This window comes from Phyllostomus hastatus, unplaced genomic scaffold (assembly GCF_019186645.2).
Source record: "Phyllostomus hastatus isolate PE091 unplaced genomic scaffold, TTU_PhHast_1.1 phas_contig_283, whole genome shotgun sequence".
NCBI classification, from domain to species: Eukaryota; Metazoa; Chordata; class Mammalia; order Chiroptera; family Phyllostomidae; genus Phyllostomus; species Phyllostomus hastatus.
In genome coordinates, this window is record NW_025333833.1 from 13281536 (window position 1) to 13300787 (window position 19252).

The window sequence follows — 19252 nt, forward strand, 5'->3', positions numbered from 1 at the left end:
CATTATAAGATTGACATTTGTTATGTCATTTATTATCTAAAGTGCACCTAGCAGTACCCCTGACCAGTGCTGTTCAGTTCGTTGGGCATTGTCCTGCAGAACAAAGGGTCCCACTTCGATTACCGGGCAGGGCACACGCCTGGATTTTTGGTTTGGTCCCTGGCCAGGGAATGTACAAGCAGCAACCAATCAATGTTTCTTATGTTGATGTTTCTCTTCCCCTTTTTCCCTTTTTCTTCCTCCCTTCCCCTCCCTTTTGTGCGAGACATTCAAGAGATACGTTGATTGGTTGCCTCTCACATACCCCAACTGGGGACCTTGCCTGCAACCCAGGCATGTGCCCTAACTGGGCATCGAACTGGCAACCTTTTGGTTCACAGGCCAGCACTCAATCTACTGAGCCACACCAGCCAAGGCTCTCTTCCCCACTTTTTAAAAATAAATCATAAAATCTTTGTAAAAAATAAAATATATAGCAGTAGTAAGTTGTATTAGTTTAGCTTCACTGCTCACACTCTAAACTCCTGTTGTACGTGGGTTTAGTACTCCTCAAAATGAGCGAAAGGAGTCCTATACTACCAAGAACCTCTATCAAGCCTTTCATGAGTGCGCTTCTATGTTTGAATTCAGCATCTGGCTCTGTAGAAGTAATATGAAAAAGGATTATTGTATGATATTTTTAACAGTAAGATCTTGTTGAAATACTGTAGAAATCATTGATTATCTGATCTCCTTCCACCCTTTTTGCAAAGTTACGGATGTTAATGATAAAACGTCTTTGTTCAAGTCCCACCCACCATAATAGGTGCCAGCGCCCCAAGTGAAGTCTCAGTTGTCCTCAACCACGACATTACCCTTGAATGCCAGGTCAAAGGCACTCCCTTCCCGGTTATTGACTGGTTCAAAGATGGCAAGTGAGTATCTTCTCTGTATTTGTTACCAGGGTCCGGGTGATAGGAAACAGGCGTGTAAATGTATGTGGATGTTCTCCCTCAGTTTTGTTTTAACCACGTGGAGTATTACAGAATGAGCACAACAGAAAAACAACATTGCTCCAGAAAACGTCTCAAAGTCTCACAATACCTTTCATTCTTATGAATTACAAAGCTCTTTATAATTGCTGTGGATTTTATTTTAGAACCATAGGGAAACTCAAACTTACTATACAGTAAATAGTCTATCCATAGGCTAAGAATGAAAAATGCATCATCCAAATGCAGAGATCATTTTGCTTTGACATGACATTGTTGAATTATTAAAAAAGAAAATTTGTGACAGCAAGATGAATACCTAAGCTCGTTCTATATACGGGCCAAAAAGGAACGACTACAGAAGAGCAATCAGATGTTTCTTAGACTTCAAGTTAAAGGGCTGCTGAGGTTTGCACACACTGATATAACCGCATGGTTTGCATTGCTTGTGGGAATTCATTTCTCACAGTATGATCACAATTCATGTATTAGTGTAGTTTCCAAGAGCAGGTGTCTAAGACCTAAGTAGCCAACAGTAAATATTTGCAGTTTATGAAATAAAGGATTGCATGCAAACTTTTTACAACTCAATAAGTAGAGCAATAGCATAGAAAAATGTATGGAGGGTCAGAACAGGAAATTAAAAATGTATTAGGTAAGCAGTAAGTGTCCTAAAAGTTGCTCACCCTCAATAATTTGGAGAATGTAAACAAAAATAATACAAGTTTGTTATTCCCAGGTCAGATTGGCAAAAATATGAGTAAAAATTGAAAAACATCAAGTGTTGGCTAGAGTATGGGAAATTAGGATATAGTTTTCAGCTGGGAGAAAGTAAATTAGGACTGTGAAAGGCAATTTGTTGATATCTGATACAGTTTGAATGTTCATGTGCTGTCATGGAGCAACTACACTTTCAGCATCGAGGAGCAGGAAGCAGTCGCGGGTGCCCACGGGAAGGCCCATGTGAGAGCCAGCTCTGCAGCGCTGTGACCTGTGACGGCAGAAAAGTGGAAGCTGCCCGGGGCGCATGTTAGGAACATGGGTGGATAACTCGGGGTCATACTATGCAACCCTGTGCAGCAGTTGAAAAGAGTAAGATCAAATGCTGTCTACCAAAAATATCTCCATAGCGACGGTTGAGTGAAAAGTAGAACAAAGACACAACACCATTTATGTATGAAAACTTTAGATCCCCCTGGACATACACTTGTGGGGGGAAATGTTTAGAAGACCATGTGGAAGAGTACAGACCAAACGGCTAGTAGAGAGAAGTCTGGAAAGAAGACTCACACCAGGGGAAATACACCAAGGAAAACTTTTCTTACTGTAATGCTTACTTTTTTATTTGGTTAAGAAATTATGTTACTTGCATAATTAACAATCAGTGAAAGTTTTAAAGTAACTTAAACTTGAGTAACCTTATTAAGTATTCATTTCTTCAAACAGCTAAAATGCATTAAACTTGGGCACTTTATTCTCTTAGACATTTGAGAACTCTATACAAAATGTCATGCCAAGAAATAGTAAAGGATGCTACCAAAAAAAATGAAATGTGTTTCTATTTAATCTTGTAGTCTGACTAGTGGCTTACTAATATAGCAATGCATCTAATTGTTTATCATGGGGCGAAGTCACTGTAATTTTTTAAAAAAACTAGCTATGAGTATTCCTAAAAGAACATGGATGGGTTTTAAAGGTGCAACTTGAGACATCATAGACTTCAATAACCATGATGCCCTGCATATTAAATAAAGCTGCTGCCTTTAAAACTATAGGAAGCGAGCATTTTATAGAAGTCAGTAAATGACTCTGTGTAGTAGGAAAAAACCTCTTCGCAACTATATATGAGCTGCTTTTATCATAAATCTTTCAGTATCTATGATTATAAAACCATTCATGTGATGTACTACAGTATCTACTTTCTAGAAAAGTTGGCATGGTCATTGCCTTTAGTAGGTAATAACCATTTATTCTACTGTGAATACTTTTCCAGATGTTGTAATGATGTTGGTTTAAAAATAATAGTGATTGGCCTGAAGCTCCCATACTCTTAGTTTTTCTTTTCTAAATAATGGTGAATATTTTGGCTTTACAAACCAAAAATAAAACAAAAACAAAACAACCCAAAAGAAGAAACAGGCATGATGAGTGAATGAAGCAGATAATGACGCCAGCGGGTTTCTATTAACATTATTCAACAATTGAAGTTTGAAATGAAGAAACTTTTCAACTTACAGTGATCATTATCTAACATTCCTCAGTAAAGTGGTTTAATAATTCCATTCTTCTGAGTGGGAATACTAATCACATCATTGTATTTTTTTAAGATTTATACTGAAAATTTCAACTTTGATTTTGTAACCTCCTATGACTTACTGGTTTTGGTTGTGGTTACTAAGAAAGGAAACATAGGAACATAAAAATGGACTCATGGAATAAAATGGTATTTTTTCTAGGCCTTTATTTTTGGAAGATCCCAACATTGAACTTCTAGACAGAGGACAGGCACTGCATGTAAAAAATGCTCGGAGGAGTGACAAGGGCCGCTACCAGTGCACCGTGGCTAACGCAGCCGGCAAACAGGCCAAGGATATAAAGCTCACTGTCTACAGTAAGTGTGGCTTTCTCATGCCTTTCATTGTTACCAATTCTCAGTATGGATTGAAAAGCAGGATTTACTCGAATATTCCCTGTTCTTGCATTCACACTGAATAATTTGGAATGCTACTTACTTTGGAAGGATGATCTGTGCTTATGTGTTTTAGACTAAAATGCTGCACCCAATTTTAACTCATTTTATCAGTAAGTATAGATTTTTCTCAAGTGATCTAGAGGCTTTTGTACGGTATCAATTAAGAGATCAATATTTCTTTATTGGTTAATATATACATAAATCAAATATCAATATCCTTAAAGGGACAAAAAAGATCCTCTCAAAAGAGTAAAGATGCATGACATAGAGTGAACCTGATGGCATATAAGCAACTCAATTATTCTATTTTCATTTCACGTTGGCCTTTATCCTGACCATGTTGTAATATTTTAAATGACTTACGTTTATGCTGCTATTTTCTCGCAGCTAAGTCCCCACCGGAGATATCTAGCTCTCATTCCACTACAATTTTCAATATCCCCCGAGGAAGGTGACTGCCAAAGTCTTTTTCCTCTTTACACACGGAGCCAGCCATAAGGAAGGCACGTGTGTGAACTTCATGTTGCAGGTACAGAGAACTACCCCATAGAAAAGAACAGCACTCAGGAGTTCAGTCATGTTTATGGTGGGTCTCTTGCTGCACGTCCTCTGTGCCTCCACAGCGCCTGGCACTCACGGCCTTGCCAGTAGAGCCGGCACTCTCCATCACGTTGCACGTGGAAGGCAGAAAAGCACATTGTGCCTGAATAAGGAAAGGATGGAGATAAGAGTGAGAAGCAAAAGAGATGGAGGGGGTAAAGAGGCGGGGATGGGAACAAAGAAAGGAACTAGAAGAGCTTTTAACATCATCTCAGAAGACTGTGCAGATTCAGAGCTAGTAGTCCAGAGGCAAGGATTTTGAACCTGAGGTCAATGGGTGAGATTCAGGAGTCGGAGAGCTTCCCCGAATTGCATGAAAGTCTTGTGTATATCTGGACATGGTGCATTTTAATGCTCAGTGTGTTCATAACCTTTATCTGTAACACCCTGCCCCAAACAAAAGGAGAGGTCTCAGAAAAAGTACATATAAATTAAATTAAAACAGGAAGTGACATTCATTTGGCAAATTTAAGCAACAGAAAGACGTTACATTGTTCTACGGTCAACTGGAAATGTTCTTTGAGTGATTTTCTTAATTTCACAATTACAAACGCTTTCAGTACAAGTGCTATTCTTTTGTAAAACTTTCATGGAGGATAGGTAGTTGTTTGAACCTATATGCTTAGATTCATTAATGTATCATTCAACTAAGTAGGCTATCCAGCTGATTTAGGAAGTCTTTATTATTTGAATGTGGAAAATTCCTATGCATTTGTATCCAGGTCTGACCAATGTTGCTGAAAATCAATTTTGGGCTCAGAAAATATATTCACTGCAAATTTTCGGGGGAATCAAGCTCTCGTTTTTGTTGGACAGCATGTGAAATGTATAAAACAGCCTACATCACTTGTGATTCAAAGAGCAGAATGGCTAACACAGTATAAGTTTTGCATGGAAATACTATTTCTATCTGCTAATTTTAGGTTGAGTTCATTAAGAAAAATTATCAAGCTTACAGCTAAAAAATTTCAAAAATCTTTCAGTATTCAGGTTTGAGGACAAATTTCTTCATTCAGAAAAAAGAACTCAGTATGTGTTCAAAAAATTACATGGTAGGACAAGCCATTATATTCAGCTTCTACTTCTGAAAAAAAATTATGGAACTGATAATGTTTCAGTTCATAAGAGCCAGTAAAATACACCATGAACACCACTGGTTTAATAACATAGGAATATTTTACACAAAGTGTTTGCTAAGGAATAAAGTTAGACCTATGAAACCTTATATTTTAATGAGCTTTGTAAATTTACCTAAACCTTTTTCTGCCTCACTTGTATTTTTACCACTATCAGTTTTAACACATCTTAGCGGACCCCACTTTGGATGGTAATGGATTCGTGTTTTTTCAACTTCTGGAGAACATTTTTTGTAGTTCTTTTTTATACAGTCTATTTTTAGAGGCTAATTCTTCAGTTGCTTCAAACTTAACATTGAGTCCTCAAATAAACAAAAAAGCAGCTAAGTAATATCAGTAACACCTATCAATTTGTCAAGAGCCAGGTTTAGTAGATCTCACCCTGAATTACATGTGAGAAAAGTTTGTGTATGTGAGTGTCTGTCTCTGCGAACCAGCTCGGAGAATGGTTATCAGAAGATACGGAGGTACTCTACTCGGCAGCTGGGTCTGGCTGTCCATCATTCTTCTCACTAAAAGGAACCGAGGCTTCTTGGAGACGGGTCAGTTCTAGGGCAGGGACAGGAATGTACAAGGTGAGCCTGGAGCATGTAGTGGCACCAGAAAGTACAAAAGTACTAAAGTCATAAAATGACATGAGCGTGTCAAGGAGACATGGCAGTCAACTGATAGAGCTTCCAATGGACTGAACTGGAACAATTTGAACAGGAACAAAACAGGTACTGTAGCCTTAGATTATAACCCAAAATATAAATTAAGTTTTTGTTAGTCCATATGGATATGAATAAGTGATTGGATAAATAAAGAAGTTGGAGAAGAGAGACAAATCTACTGTATAGAAGATTCCAAATAAATTATATAGCTATTCCCCGCTCAAGGACATAGCACGTGACGCCCTACTGCATACGTATGGGCTGGGAAGAGAGATTCCTTCCCACAGGAAAGGGGGATGGGGTGGGGAGAGAGCAACTCTTCGCTGGAAGAATCTGGCAAGAACTGCCTTGACCATATTGGCCAGGTTAACATCCTCAGTGATAACTAAGTCACGCTGATAGAATGTACGCTCGATATGATGTCAGGAGAATGGAACTTCTGTGATCTTCTTCCCAAGACCCATAACGCTTGTCCAACCCTAAGAAAAACATGCCATAAAATATCCTATTCTAAAATAAAAGTGTAATAAAATAATGTTAAGGGACTCAACTCAGGCACAGGCCATTTGGTTTCTTTTAAATTGTTGCGATTATAGCGCAATCCCGGAGTGACCACGTTCAGAATATGTAGCAGTTTTGAGCCACTTGAGTTGTTTTCCAACAGCAGAGTCCTCCTGTGGTGCGAGAGGCCAGGCATGTGGTTGCTGAATTATGGAAGATACACATGTAGCCAATTAGATGAGGAAAGTTGAGTGAATGAGGTCTTGGCAATCCCAAAAGAGTAAAAAAATAAGGAAGAAGCAAAAGTTAAAGACTCTGAAGCTATTACCAGTAGCTGGTTCTGAAAGCACTTAGACCTTTCGTATTTCTTGGGGACAGGGCATGAAGTTGAGTCACATCTGGCATTTTTGCTCCCTTGGCCTGATTTCAAATGTTTATATCTGCTTTAAGTGGCATTTCATTTTGTTTTCCTTTGTCAAATGTGACATTCTTGGTACTGTAACATGATCTCTTGGACTTAAGTGAACCCCTGGAACTGAAGCTGTGACTTGTTGCTCTTACTGAAATCTGAAACCCAAAGGGAAAGAAGGTGACAAAGATCCACCAAACAGGCAATTAATGATCAGCAGACAAATCACACACTTCCTGATTGTCTTTAATTTGTATTTACTTTACGCGCATCATGTAAACATCTATAGCATTTAAGATTTGGCTACAGACGCTAAAGCTTAGAAAACTTGTTTCTGCTCTGAAATCCTTTGTAGTTCCCCCAAGTATCAAAGGAGGGAATGTCACCACGGAAGTATCAGCGCTGATCAACACCGTAATTAAACTGGAGTGTGAAACCCGGGGACTTCCCCTGCCGGCTATTACGTGGTACAAGGACGGCCAGCCAATCATATCCAGCTCGCAAGCACTCTACCTCGATAAAGGCCAGTTTCTTCATATCCCTCGAGCGCAGGTCTCAGATTCGGCAACATACACGTGCCGTGTGACCAACGTGGCTGGAACTGCTGAGAAGTCATTCCACGTGGATGTTTATGGTAAGGAAAACGTATGTGCTTTAATCATGTCTTTCTATCTGTGTTTTCGAATATGCCAGCTTCCAGTTCTTTCACTTATAAAGTCCTGGTGGGTGTGATCATTTTCTGTGTGCTTGCTTGGGTAGGAATTAGAAGGCTTTCTCCTAGAGTTGGAAAAAATATTTTTAAAAGCTACTGTTAGCAGGAAGCAGTCCATCCATTTGGCCGACCATTTGCTTATGGCACTGGAGGCTACCAGACCTTGTTTTTTTTTAGAAAGCAAAGTCATTTTTTTAAAGATTTTATTTATTTATTTTTAGAGAGGGAAGGGAGGGAGATAGAGAGAGAGAAATATCAATGTGCGGTTGCTGGGGGTCATGGCCTGAAACCCAGGCATGTACCCTGACTGGGAATCGAACCTGCGACACTTTGGTTCACAGCCCGCGCTTAACCCACTGAGCTACGCCAGCCAGGGCTGAAAGCAAAGTCATTTTTAGGACTAAGATCATTCTCCACAATTTGCCCTTCATAAGCCAGACACAGTATAGAACAGGGGCATCAAACTCATTTTCACCTGGGGCCACACCAGCCTCGTGGTTGCCTTTAAAGGGCCGAAATAATTTTAGGACTGTATATAAATGTAACTACTCCTTAACTGTTAAGGAGTTGAAATTAGCCCTGGCTGGAATAGCTCAGTGGTTTGAGCGGGGGGTCTACAAACCAAAGGAGCTGAAATTATATTCAGCCCTTTGAAGGCAACCATGAGGCTGATGTAGCCCCAGGTGAAAATGAGTTTGATGCCACTGGTATAGAGTATCTCACAATATTTGGAGTACTTGTAGATCGGCTGAACCAAGAAATTCTTTCCCCAACAGCCTAGAAAGAGATGGACCTTAAGATTCCTATTTCCTTAGGATTCAAAGAAGTCCTAACATATTGTGTTTTTGCTACATAGTTCCTCCAGTGATAGAAGGTGGCTTGGCTGTCCCGCTGAGTAAGCAAGTGGTTGTGGCTCATTCCCTGACGCTGGAGTGCAGAGCTGCCGGCAACCCCCCACCAGTCCTCACCTGGATAAAGGACGGTGTCCCCGTGAAAGCCAGTGACAACATCCACATAGAAGCCGGTGGGAAGAAACTGGAAATCACAAGTGCCCTGGAAGTCGACCGGGGACAGTATGTGTGTGTGGCTACCAGTGTGGCGGGAGAGAAGGAAATCAAGTACGACGTTGATGTCTTAGGTAAATAAGGTGCCACTCTCTGGATTCTCAGAGTCATAGCCAGATCTGCCTAGTTTGTTATGCTGTTTTGATTTTATCATGGAATAATAAAATAGTGTTGGAGAAGGTTTGGGTTTAGGTTTAGTTCTACTCTGGACTGTGCATTGCCGAGTGGTGGATTTATAGCCACAGTCCCAGGACCTAAAAACTCGCATGAGCCTCCCACTGACTTGGAGAGGTGTGCTGTGTGTTTGCGAGAGCACAGGGGCGTTTTACATCCATGACACCACCTGTCTGCAGAGAGCGAGAACGTGGTCTTCTGTCCTGAGCACGGTGCTAGACAGCAGGAACTGCAGCCTTTGGGTCTTTGTGCTTATTTTTTCTTTATCGTTCAGGGGTTTTTTGTTTGTTTTCGTTGTTGTTCATTTGTTTTTTGTTAGTCTCTGGGTCTTTGGAAGTCGTCTTGCAACCCTGAGTCTTACTTCTTTACAAATTGAAGGCTTTTGAATAGAGGCCCAATTTTCAAGGTTCCCTTCTCTTATTCTTAAGAAAACAAGCAACATAACATACGAATCACCTTTATATTCAGATGGCATTGGTAACACCATAGTACTAGATTAATTGAAAAAAAAAACTCCATAGTGTGTCAAAAGTATATTTATCGACCCTGGCAAATGTGTATTGTAAAATGTATTTAGCATCGCAAATCCCCTTCATGTACCAATCGCTATGATGCTTAGCAACATTCTAAACTGCAGCTTAGTGTTGCTTAGAGTGATGGTATCTTTTTTCTCATGCACATGCCGTTGCGTGTTACCTGTCTGTGCTTTCCAGTGCCGCCGTCAGTAGAAGGAGGAGACGAAACGTCTTACTTCATAGTCATGGTTAACAACCTCCTGGAGCTGGACTGCCAAGTGACAGGCTCTCCCCCACCGACTCTCATGTAAGGGTTTTGGTATGTCTTCTCCATGCCTCCCCCTTCTCCGCGGGCCTGTTCTAGGGCTGCCTTGAGAGAGGTCCTGTGCCACCAGAAGGTGGTTGTATGGAATTGCACTCTTCATATTCCTCTTTCAAAAGGCATTATATGCAAGGTGACTCTGCACTGACTCTCACAGGGTCAGATCCGCTCAATTAGAGGAATTCCATGTCTGCCCTTAGAAATTACACTTTCAGTTTCTAGAGACAGACTGTTCAGCAGTACCTGTTAGCTCTTCCTGGGGTGCTGAAATGTTTACTGAACAGCTCAGTAAAAAGAAAGGTACCAGACCTGTTAGGGAAATAAAGGTAACGTGCATGTCCAGGGTCCGGCGGAAGTCAGGCCTGCTTGAGTGTGGTTGGTAGGGGAATAATACGGGTGTTGTAATTCATAGTTTTAATTCAAACATTTCACCTAAAATGTCATGTGGTGTGCTTGAGTGTGATACTGTTGTGTTACAGAATTGCATGTGTATGATTTTGTAATAAAAGGGTTTGTAATCAAAAAGGGGTGTTATTTGTGCTGGACCTGCACGTTTACCAATTTTGTTTCATTCCTTCATTCACAAAACCTTTCTTGAATATTTGTCTTTCATTTCCAAGGTGCTACAGGATAGGCAACCAAGGAGCAGTCAACTAAGGGGACAAAATATGCTCCCATATGATTCTAAAAGTACATTCCCATGTAGTTTTAGAACCATACGATTAACTCGTAAGAAATGAAAAAAATGTAATGCCATATAATTTCAGGGTTTTATTGTACAGACATTTTAGGGTTGTGTTTATTTTGCGAGTTAATATTATTTAAACATTTGAAGTGAGTAGTGTTTAGGGGCGTTTGCCTCATTTTGTAATTGAACATGAGTGGAAGAAGGAACAACTCAACACGTAGTTACAGGGTTCCCACAGTTGGCCCCGGTTTCCTTTTTGGCCTTTTCCCCGTGTAGTTTTTTTATAAAGTGAGTAAACAGGAAATCGGGCAAATGCATAATTGAGAATTTATATATATATGTATATACACACACACATATATATACATATACATACACACACATCTAATAAATAAATCTAGTTTCTTCATGGTATATACATATCTTCACACACACACACATTCCAGGAGCTCAATTATTTAAAATCTATATACACGCTTCTTTTTTTTTTTTTGCCTTGTTTCTGTAGGTGGCTGAAAGACGGCCAGCTGATCGATGAAAGGGACGGGTTCAAGGTTTTACTGAACGGACGCAAACTGGTTATTGCCCGGGCGCAGGTGTCGGACACAGGCCTTTATCGGTGTGTGGCGACCAACGCGGCTGGAGACCACAAGAAGGAATTCGAAGTGACTGTGCATGGTAGGCAGAGGAAGGGCTAAGAATGTTACATTTAAATTATTTTTGCATTGTTTCACTATCTAGTTCAGATTGTAGCTCTGGATAAACCTTGGGTTGTGGAAAGTAATGTGAAGAATGGGAATTTGAGTTAAATAATGGTAGATTTTAAATCGGTTTATTAATGCAGAGACTTACCCATTCAGAGATACTGAATGAACACAGACAGAGCTGAAATGTCAGGAACTGCCTAGAGTGCCCGGGTCTGAGGAATGAAAGCAAGATGAGAGAGGTAGGCAGAAAATTCCGAGTGAAAGCATTATGTCAGCATCCAAGGGGTTAGCCAAAACGGGAGGGAGTGTGAATAAAGTCACTTCCAGAAATGGAAGCTGAGGATGTTATGCAGGGTCCAGGGCACGAGACTGCATTCACACAACTGGCACAATAGCGGTGAAACCGTTACTGTAAGGACGGAGGCAGCTCTCTGCCAGGTTCTCATGTGTCTCACTCGCCAGCAGAGCTTGGGAAAGCGGACTGGTACGAGAACCTGGAGAGCTATTTGGAGGTCACTGCAGAGACTTCGATGAACGCCAACTTCACTTTCCTCTCTGTCCACACGGTCTTTTCTTCTTGCTTTTTCAGTCCTGTGATGGACTATAGCAATCCTGTTTCTTGGTCTCAACTCCAGGTCCCAGGGGAGGGAACCTGGCAGGGCCAGCTTAAGTTGGGTTCCCATCCCGGGCTGCATCAGCCTTGCTGGGGGCAGAGTCACGCGCTATCAGTCTGGGTACCGGAAACTGACCTGCTCTAATGAGTGGGTTCTTTACAAAGGGAGGGTCATAACAGATTGGGAAAACACCCCAAAAGGTGTCAGCCGAACAAGGGGGTGGATGGCAGTTATTCTTTGGAGAAGTAGAGACCCGTATTTAAGAAATGAGTCATCACTAAAAATATAAATTAAGTGCATGAGATAATATGATTTCACTCTTTGTACAGTGGGGATTTTCCTTTTTGAAATTTTTAAAGTTTCAGGTCTTTGCATACCGATCTGTGTTTGACCCCACTGATTAAGGTTTCTTGTTCCCTCCCTCCCTGCTTCCCTTCCTCTCCTCCATCCTCTTTTCTTCCTCTCTTCCGTCTAGTTCCTCCGACAATCAAATCCTCAGGCGTTTCTGAGAGAGCCGTAGTGAAATACAAGCCTCTCGCCTTACAGTGCATAGCCCACGGCATCCCCAATCCATCCCTTATGTGGTTGAAAGACGGACAGCCTGTGAACACGGCCCACGGAAACCTCAAAGTAAGCGTCCACATTCATGCGCTCTCAACGGGGAAGTGACCGAGATCTTCCTGGCGTATCACGTTCCTCTTTCCTAATTGTACATGCTCCTACTGTACAGATTTCTCAGAAAATGTATTGAAACAATATGTGACATGTAACACTTGGCAGTTCTAGAATTTAGCTTCATATCTTGATTTGAAGAATGAAATTAAAGACTAATCATCTTGATAATGATATCAATTTTTAACCTAGTGATATCGATTTTTAACTTTTATTATTTTGATTTATGACTGCCTTTATGATTGATAAATTGATGTTTTATGCATGAATAGTGTTCATCAACACTAAGTGAGAGTATCCGAAATTGATACAGACCCCGGCTCGTGGGGTCCACGTCATTATGGATGAAAATGAGACGTTCACACGGACCACCGAGTCCGGTGGACGAAAAGGGACAGCATGGCTTTTCTCTCAAGGGGAGCAAAAGCCTTGGCCCTCGCTCCAATGAGCTTTTATTGTCTTACTGGGCACATTACAAGAAGGTCCTCATTAACTATGCACAGGCTCGCTTTAGGTGGTTACCTCATACAGAAAAGAAAGGAGAGGATGCTGGTAATCACATCACAGAAGAGGGATATTTGCAAATGAAAAGGCGAAAGTGGTTGGATCTGTTACACTCATCCTTGGAAGGTTTAACATGGTTTTTAGGAAGTTGCTTTGCCGTAAATGTCCTCAATTCAGGGCGAGGGAATTTGAGCAAAAAGCGACTCATAGCAGCCTAGGTTCATTGCAATCCTGATTCCCCACAGGAAAACCTACCCATGGGCGTGGGTCCTATGCATCTCTGAGTGGGAGCTGGGCCCATGCCACACAGAGCAGCTTCCCACACCCAATACGTTCACCAGAAACTAAGGTCAAGGTAAACTCATGTCTGTGTAAACCTAACTGAAATGTCTTGAAAAACACATTTTAACTAGTCTGTAAGCTTCAAGAGGGCAGAGATTCAATCCCTGTGAATAAATTCATTCTGTAGCCTTCATCGTTAGTACAGTTCCTGGCATATACCTGTATCTCAGTATATGTTTACTGGATAGATAGATTGATTGATTGATTGATTTGAAACCTAGATAATTTAAGTGATGCATTTAAAATCCAGATTAATAGATATTGCTACTAGGTTCAAGTTAATTGATTAATGTGCATATGAACTTTGCTTGTAGTATATTTTCAATAATGAGTTCTTTTTGTTACCGAACAACAAGGGACCAAGGGGGAGGCCTGGGATGATATACTGTTACCGAAAGGAACCCCCCAGGTTCGTTATGTCCACCGCCAGAGGAAAGATGTCTCTCAATGCCAGAGATTCGTGAAAAGGAAATGTTTATTTAATGCTATACAAACTTAAAGTAGTGACCTAATGTATTCATCAAAATTCCAAAGTCCCTTAAAACACCCACAAACACACACAGTCCTTCCTTCCCCTCTTTGCCCAGTCTGGGGTACCGTATCTCAGGAAAAGAAATAGAAGTCCGTGGCTCAGGCAGCCCCTAGTTCTTCCCAGTAATCCGTCTCAACTGGTAGGCCTCCCTTGGTTCCTGGCACCATCAGCTGTGTTGCCGGATCTCTGCTAAAGGTGGGTGGTGGTTCCCCCTTCTAAAGCTGCGGGGGTCCCCACTCTAGCAAAGCCACGAGGTTCTCTCTCCACTGCCCCAGCCGCATGGTCCTCTCTGTACAATGGCCTCGGGAGTCTCCACTCAGCCAAAACTACGTGGTTCTCCCTCTGCAATGGCTGCGAGGGGTGGGGGGGGACACCACTTTGCCAAAGCCAAGTGGTGGTTCTCTGCAAAAGCCACATGGTGATTCTCTCTCACAGGGCTTCGGGAGTCCCCACTCTGCTAAAGACCAAGTAGGTCTCCCTCCAATGGCTGCCGTGTCTGGGTTTAAATACCCACACTAATCTTCCTCTGCAGCCCCATTTCCGACTCCTCTTACAATTGACCATACCTGCCAGCACTCCCATATCCTTCCAGCTTTACTGGGCTGCCATTGTAGGTCTGGGCAGGCGTGGCCCCATGTCATGGAGCCAATCTTCTCCAAGCTCTCACGCAGGCGCTCTAACTCAGGGGGAGTTGCCTCCCAGTTACATCTTGGGGGGAAGGTACTTCCATTCCCCTGGCTCAGAGCATGGCCACAGCTATTTAACATATCTATGCAACCGGTTAAAGGTTACAGATATGTTAAATGACCACGCCAGAGGTTAGCTGCAAGGCTATTGCTTTTGGAAACAGCCCTCAATGGCCCTGATCCATGTGTCCCTTCCCCCATTCCACACCTGAAGGGGAAGGGGTGAGGACATCTTAATATTTCCTGGACACTCTGAGTTTTGGACCCCATTCCAAATCCCTACTTGGGGCCCCCCTCTTGGCTGCACCCTGTTACATTTTCTCAGAACAAATAGTGGACACCTGTTCACTTATTCCTATTATTCCTACTCCAGATCCAAGGGAGTGAGTCTTACACTTTGGCTAGTGAACGATTCAGTAGGTAACCTTCAAACACAGTGCAGGTAATGCACTGCTTACTGGAAATAGATATTTAACACATACTCACACAGAAGTACAGAGGAATGTAGAGAGGTATGACAACAGGCAATGAGGAGAGCCCTTAAGCATGAGTAATTGTTGTGGAGAAAGCCTTTGAACCGAGATCTGGAGAGGACATGGGAGTGAAATGGGCAGAATAATGGAAGAGAACTAGTAGGTTATTCCAGCGAAGAGGTACATGGGCCACCAACTTAAAGTAAAGGCGAGGATGACCCCCCCTTGAGGACCTGAAAGCAGCCGGTGGAGCGAGGAACAGAGAGCGAGCATGCAGTAGTATAAGGGGAGACCCGAGAGCAGGTGGGAGGCATTTCAGTAGTATTAATGATTTTATTTTTACTTCAAAGCGATGGTAGATCTTTGAAGGGTTTTACAAGAGGAGAGACGGGGGCAGGTATGCATTTTAAGCAGTTACCCAGGCCCCTTTTGGACAATGAATTGAAGGATCAGGAGTAGATATGTAAAAATCAGTTAGGACTTACTCGTCTAGGAGAGAGAGAAGACAGAAATTTGACTCCCATGCTGGCCAGGGAGATGAGGATACATGGGTATATGCAAGAGATATTTATGGGCCACCTCTTTAGGGGTCAGTGAGAGATTGCTCATGAAAGGTGAGGGGGAGGAAATTACCAAGGAAAACTCACAGGAACTTAACCTACACAAATGCACAGATTGTCGTGCCATCCAGTGAGACAGGGGCCTCTGCAGGAGGACAGGTTTGAGGGGATAAAAATGTGATCTGAGTTTTCGACCTTGGAGGTTGAGCTGATTTTGAAATAAACCAGTGAAAACGTCAGGCAGGCCACTGAGTATGTGCTCCGAGAGCTCAAAGGAGAGCTCTGGCTGGAGAGGCCGGCACAGCGACGATTGTTGAAACCCTGGTCACGGTTGAGTTAAACCACAGGGAGAATAAAGAGTGAGAAACGGGAGAGAGAAAACTGACCGAGTTAGTCATAAGACATGAAGGCATTTAAAGACCATCTGCGAAAGTGCAGAAGGGAGTGTAAACATATGAATGTGCTCCTTAACATGTTTAGTACCGTGTGGCTGGGGAATAGAGGGAGCTTCCATGGGAGTGTGTGGAGAGATCATCTGGGGTCAGGATGCGGTTAGGCCGGAGGGCTGTGCTAAGTTGGGATTTCGTTCTGGGCAAAGTAGGGAGCCACGAATGAGTGTTGAGGGAAGACTGGCCAAAGGATCAAATTTGTATTTTGGACAAATTATTCTTCTAACAGTATGCAAGATAGATTAACAGTTTGGGAGGTTGGAGACACTGGAATATAAATTAGGCTGTTATAATCCCACAGGGGCTCTGAGAATGGAAAACGGAGGATCTGAGAAACACAGAGTGGTATAATTAATAGGAGGGTCCACGCGGGCTCCAAAACCCAGGCGACTGGGAGAGCTGCGGGTGCCATTAAACAAGCTTGGAAACAGGCAATGGGAAGTAGGTTTAGAGATACAGGAAACAATTATGCACTTTTTTTGGATGTGTTAAATTTTGCGTGCTAACCTGTCCAACAGAAGCTGGAACCACAAGTGCTGAGCTCAGGAGAGAAGTAGAGGCCAGCACTGCAAACTGAGGCGTTTGCCCAGGATTTTTCACTGAAGCCAAGGGTTTGGCTGAAAACCCTCAGCAAGTTAAGTTTCCTCTTTCTGGGAGGAAGAAGCAGATTCTGGAAAGTCATCTAAGGAAGTCAGAGAGTGACAACTGCAGGAAAATGCCGTGTCTTCAATACCCAGGGAGCAGAGTGGTCAAGGACTGTGTAGCCAACAATGCCAGATGCTGTAGATGACAAGGGAGCATGAGGGAGCTCACCATGTAGGCTGCTGGGCATTGTGACCGAAAGTTCGTGGTAGCCTCTGAACGATCCGTTTCAGAAATAACCGCTGAATCTCACCGACTGCAAAATGGAGGAGGATGGTTGCAGGGAATTTAAGAGAGAAGTAAGGAAAAACAGGAAGAAATTCATCTGCATTTCCATTACTAACACTTTATCATTTTTATTGTGTTTCTGGTCCCTGTGACCATTTCATCAAAAAAGATTGTTATTTTAGAACTATTCATGAAGTGTTACAGAAATGTGACCGTGTTTTCTCAAATAGCTTAAATTCTAATCACATAACTCGTAGTTCAGTGCTAAAGCCTTTTTTTCAGTGGAATTTTATGACTCTACCAGCAGGCTGAGCATAGGTTATTTTGTGTTTTCCAGTGAATAAAAAAAGCTTTTCAATCAAGCTAATTTATTTTCTTGTGTAGGAGGAAGTAATTTGGCTCTAATATTTTAAGAGATCATTAAGATATTGGCATAAAAATATAATTGGATATGATAAGTGCAAATGAGTTTGTCTCTCTCCACAAAGGTTTTCAAGTCCAAGTGTAAAGTACCAAATGCTACCATGCTTTCTGCTCCCAATCAGATACAGTCCTCTGGCCGAGTTCTGCAAGTCACCCGCGCCCTGATGGAAGATGCTGGCAGGTACACGTGTGTCGCCACCAATGCGGCTGGGGAAGCGCAGCAGCACATTCAACTGCACGTGCATGGTAACGTCCCCCTCCCAAAAGAGTATTTCTTCGACTTCATTTTTAACATGGTGTGCTCATTTTTGTTGAATTGCAGTATAAGAAAACAAATGTTTATTTTAGCCTGTATAAAAAAATACTTATTGTCATTATAATTGCTCACATTAAGGTCTTTAGTTTTCAGGGTGTCAAATAAGATGTATTACAGTTTATAATTAAACACACTACCCTGTGTTTTAAAGTATGCGAATTCTGTTGATAACTTTCTGCGGGTAACTTGTTGAAAAGACAGAAGTTGCAAGGTTGTTCCTTAGCATTGTCCGTGATTTTCTTGCCTGCCTAAAGGAGGGATTTTGTGAGAAGAAGCTATCCTTGAGGCACGATCTTCTCTCTTGTGCTTTAATTAAAAAGTCTGGTGACCATGGAACACCTCATGAACATTACAGCTTCTCAGTAAACTTGGAAGACTACCTGACCTTGAATGGAAGACTTCTATTTCTGGAGTCATCAGAAAGGACTAAGAAGTATAGGCTTGGACTTTCCTACTTCAGCCAAGGATATTTGCAGAGAGCTATTCGAGATCTCTACCTACGCTTTATTTATTTTCTCTACGTTATTCATGTGATTCCTGTCAAAGCGTCCGTTCATTCATTCATTCATTCACATATTCACTGCACATTTACTGAACAATTTAACCTAGATGAATGTCCCAGCAACTAGCCTAATTCCAGGTACATATTAGGCAATCAGTGGATTCTTAACAAATGAAAGAACAAATACTAAGTAAATGAAAACATTTCAATTGAACATTGAATTCTTCTAAGCTGTTTCTTCACATGTTTTCTTTTATTTAAATCAACCAGTTAGAAGATTCAAAACATCAGTTCACTAAATGTTTCCAATAAACCAATTTATTCCCTAAATATGAACACCTGACTTACATGGACGTCATACACACAAACCGTGTTGCCTGCAAGGACCTCGAACAACCAGTATCTGACTGTAGCCCTCTTGGAATTGGCTCGCCAAGCTGGAGGCTCTGGAGAGAGGCTGACCCTCTTCTCCCTTACGTTGCCTTGAATTTACCTTGCTCCTCGTAAGGCCCGGGATCTGTCCCTTGTGCTCTTTAGCAGCTGTCTCAGCATCTACTCAGACCTCCACTTCCAGCTGAGAGTAGGCTGGAAAGGGCCCGCTCGGTTTTCCTTATTTTTCTACCCTGAGATTCCTTTTCTCCTCCTTCCATAGGCTATTTACCTTCTCCTTTCCAACAATTTCTGTCCTTACCTGGTCTCATTGTTGGCTGAGAGGAAACAGTTCATTGGAACAGCTCGTTATGTTGCAATCATCTCACGCACTGGAGTCCAGCCGACTTTGGCTTAAATTCTGTGCTAACCTTGACCTAGGTGACCTTGAGCTCACCCCTTATTTTCTCTGAATATCTGACTTGTGGAGTGTGTTTGAGGATTACAGGCAGTAGGTATAAAATCTCTCCCACGTCTGCTCTCCCAGGTTATCAAAAGGAAGGATGTTTTTGGTCTCTAGAGTGGCTTGAAATACTTAAATGATGACTGTATATTGGAGAACAGAATGTATGTCCCCAGAACCAGGAAAAATTAAACTTTATTGTTTGGGGCACTCACACTTCAATGGTCATAAAAATTGTACGTATTGCACGTTAAAACTACATCTTCCTGGGCCCACCCAGGATCTCCTGAAACCGCACTCCTGGTGCGAGGGGTCCGTGTGCCGTTACATGGA

The 19252-nt window shown here is 42.0% G+C and overlaps 1 protein-coding gene across 1 annotated transcript in view; it reads left to right on the forward strand.

Moving 5' to 3' along the window:
• The window catches only part of HMCN1 (hemicentin 1), a 397440-nt gene that overhangs the window by 232812 nt on the left and 145376 nt on the right, over window positions 1-19252 (forward strand). The window contains exons 29-36 of the mRNA XM_045838584.1: window positions 788-914; window positions 3428-3582; window positions 7318-7596; window positions 8531-8812; window positions 9626-9734; window positions 10946-11115; window positions 12234-12388; window positions 17392-17515. Coding sequence (XP_045694540.1) covers window positions 788-914; window positions 3428-3582; window positions 7318-7596; window positions 8531-8812; window positions 9626-9734; window positions 10946-11115; window positions 12234-12388; window positions 17392-17515 — 1401 coding nt within the window. The remainder of the gene's footprint in view (window positions 1-787; window positions 915-3427; window positions 3583-7317; window positions 7597-8530; window positions 8813-9625; window positions 9735-10945; window positions 11116-12233; window positions 12389-17391; window positions 17516-19252) is intronic.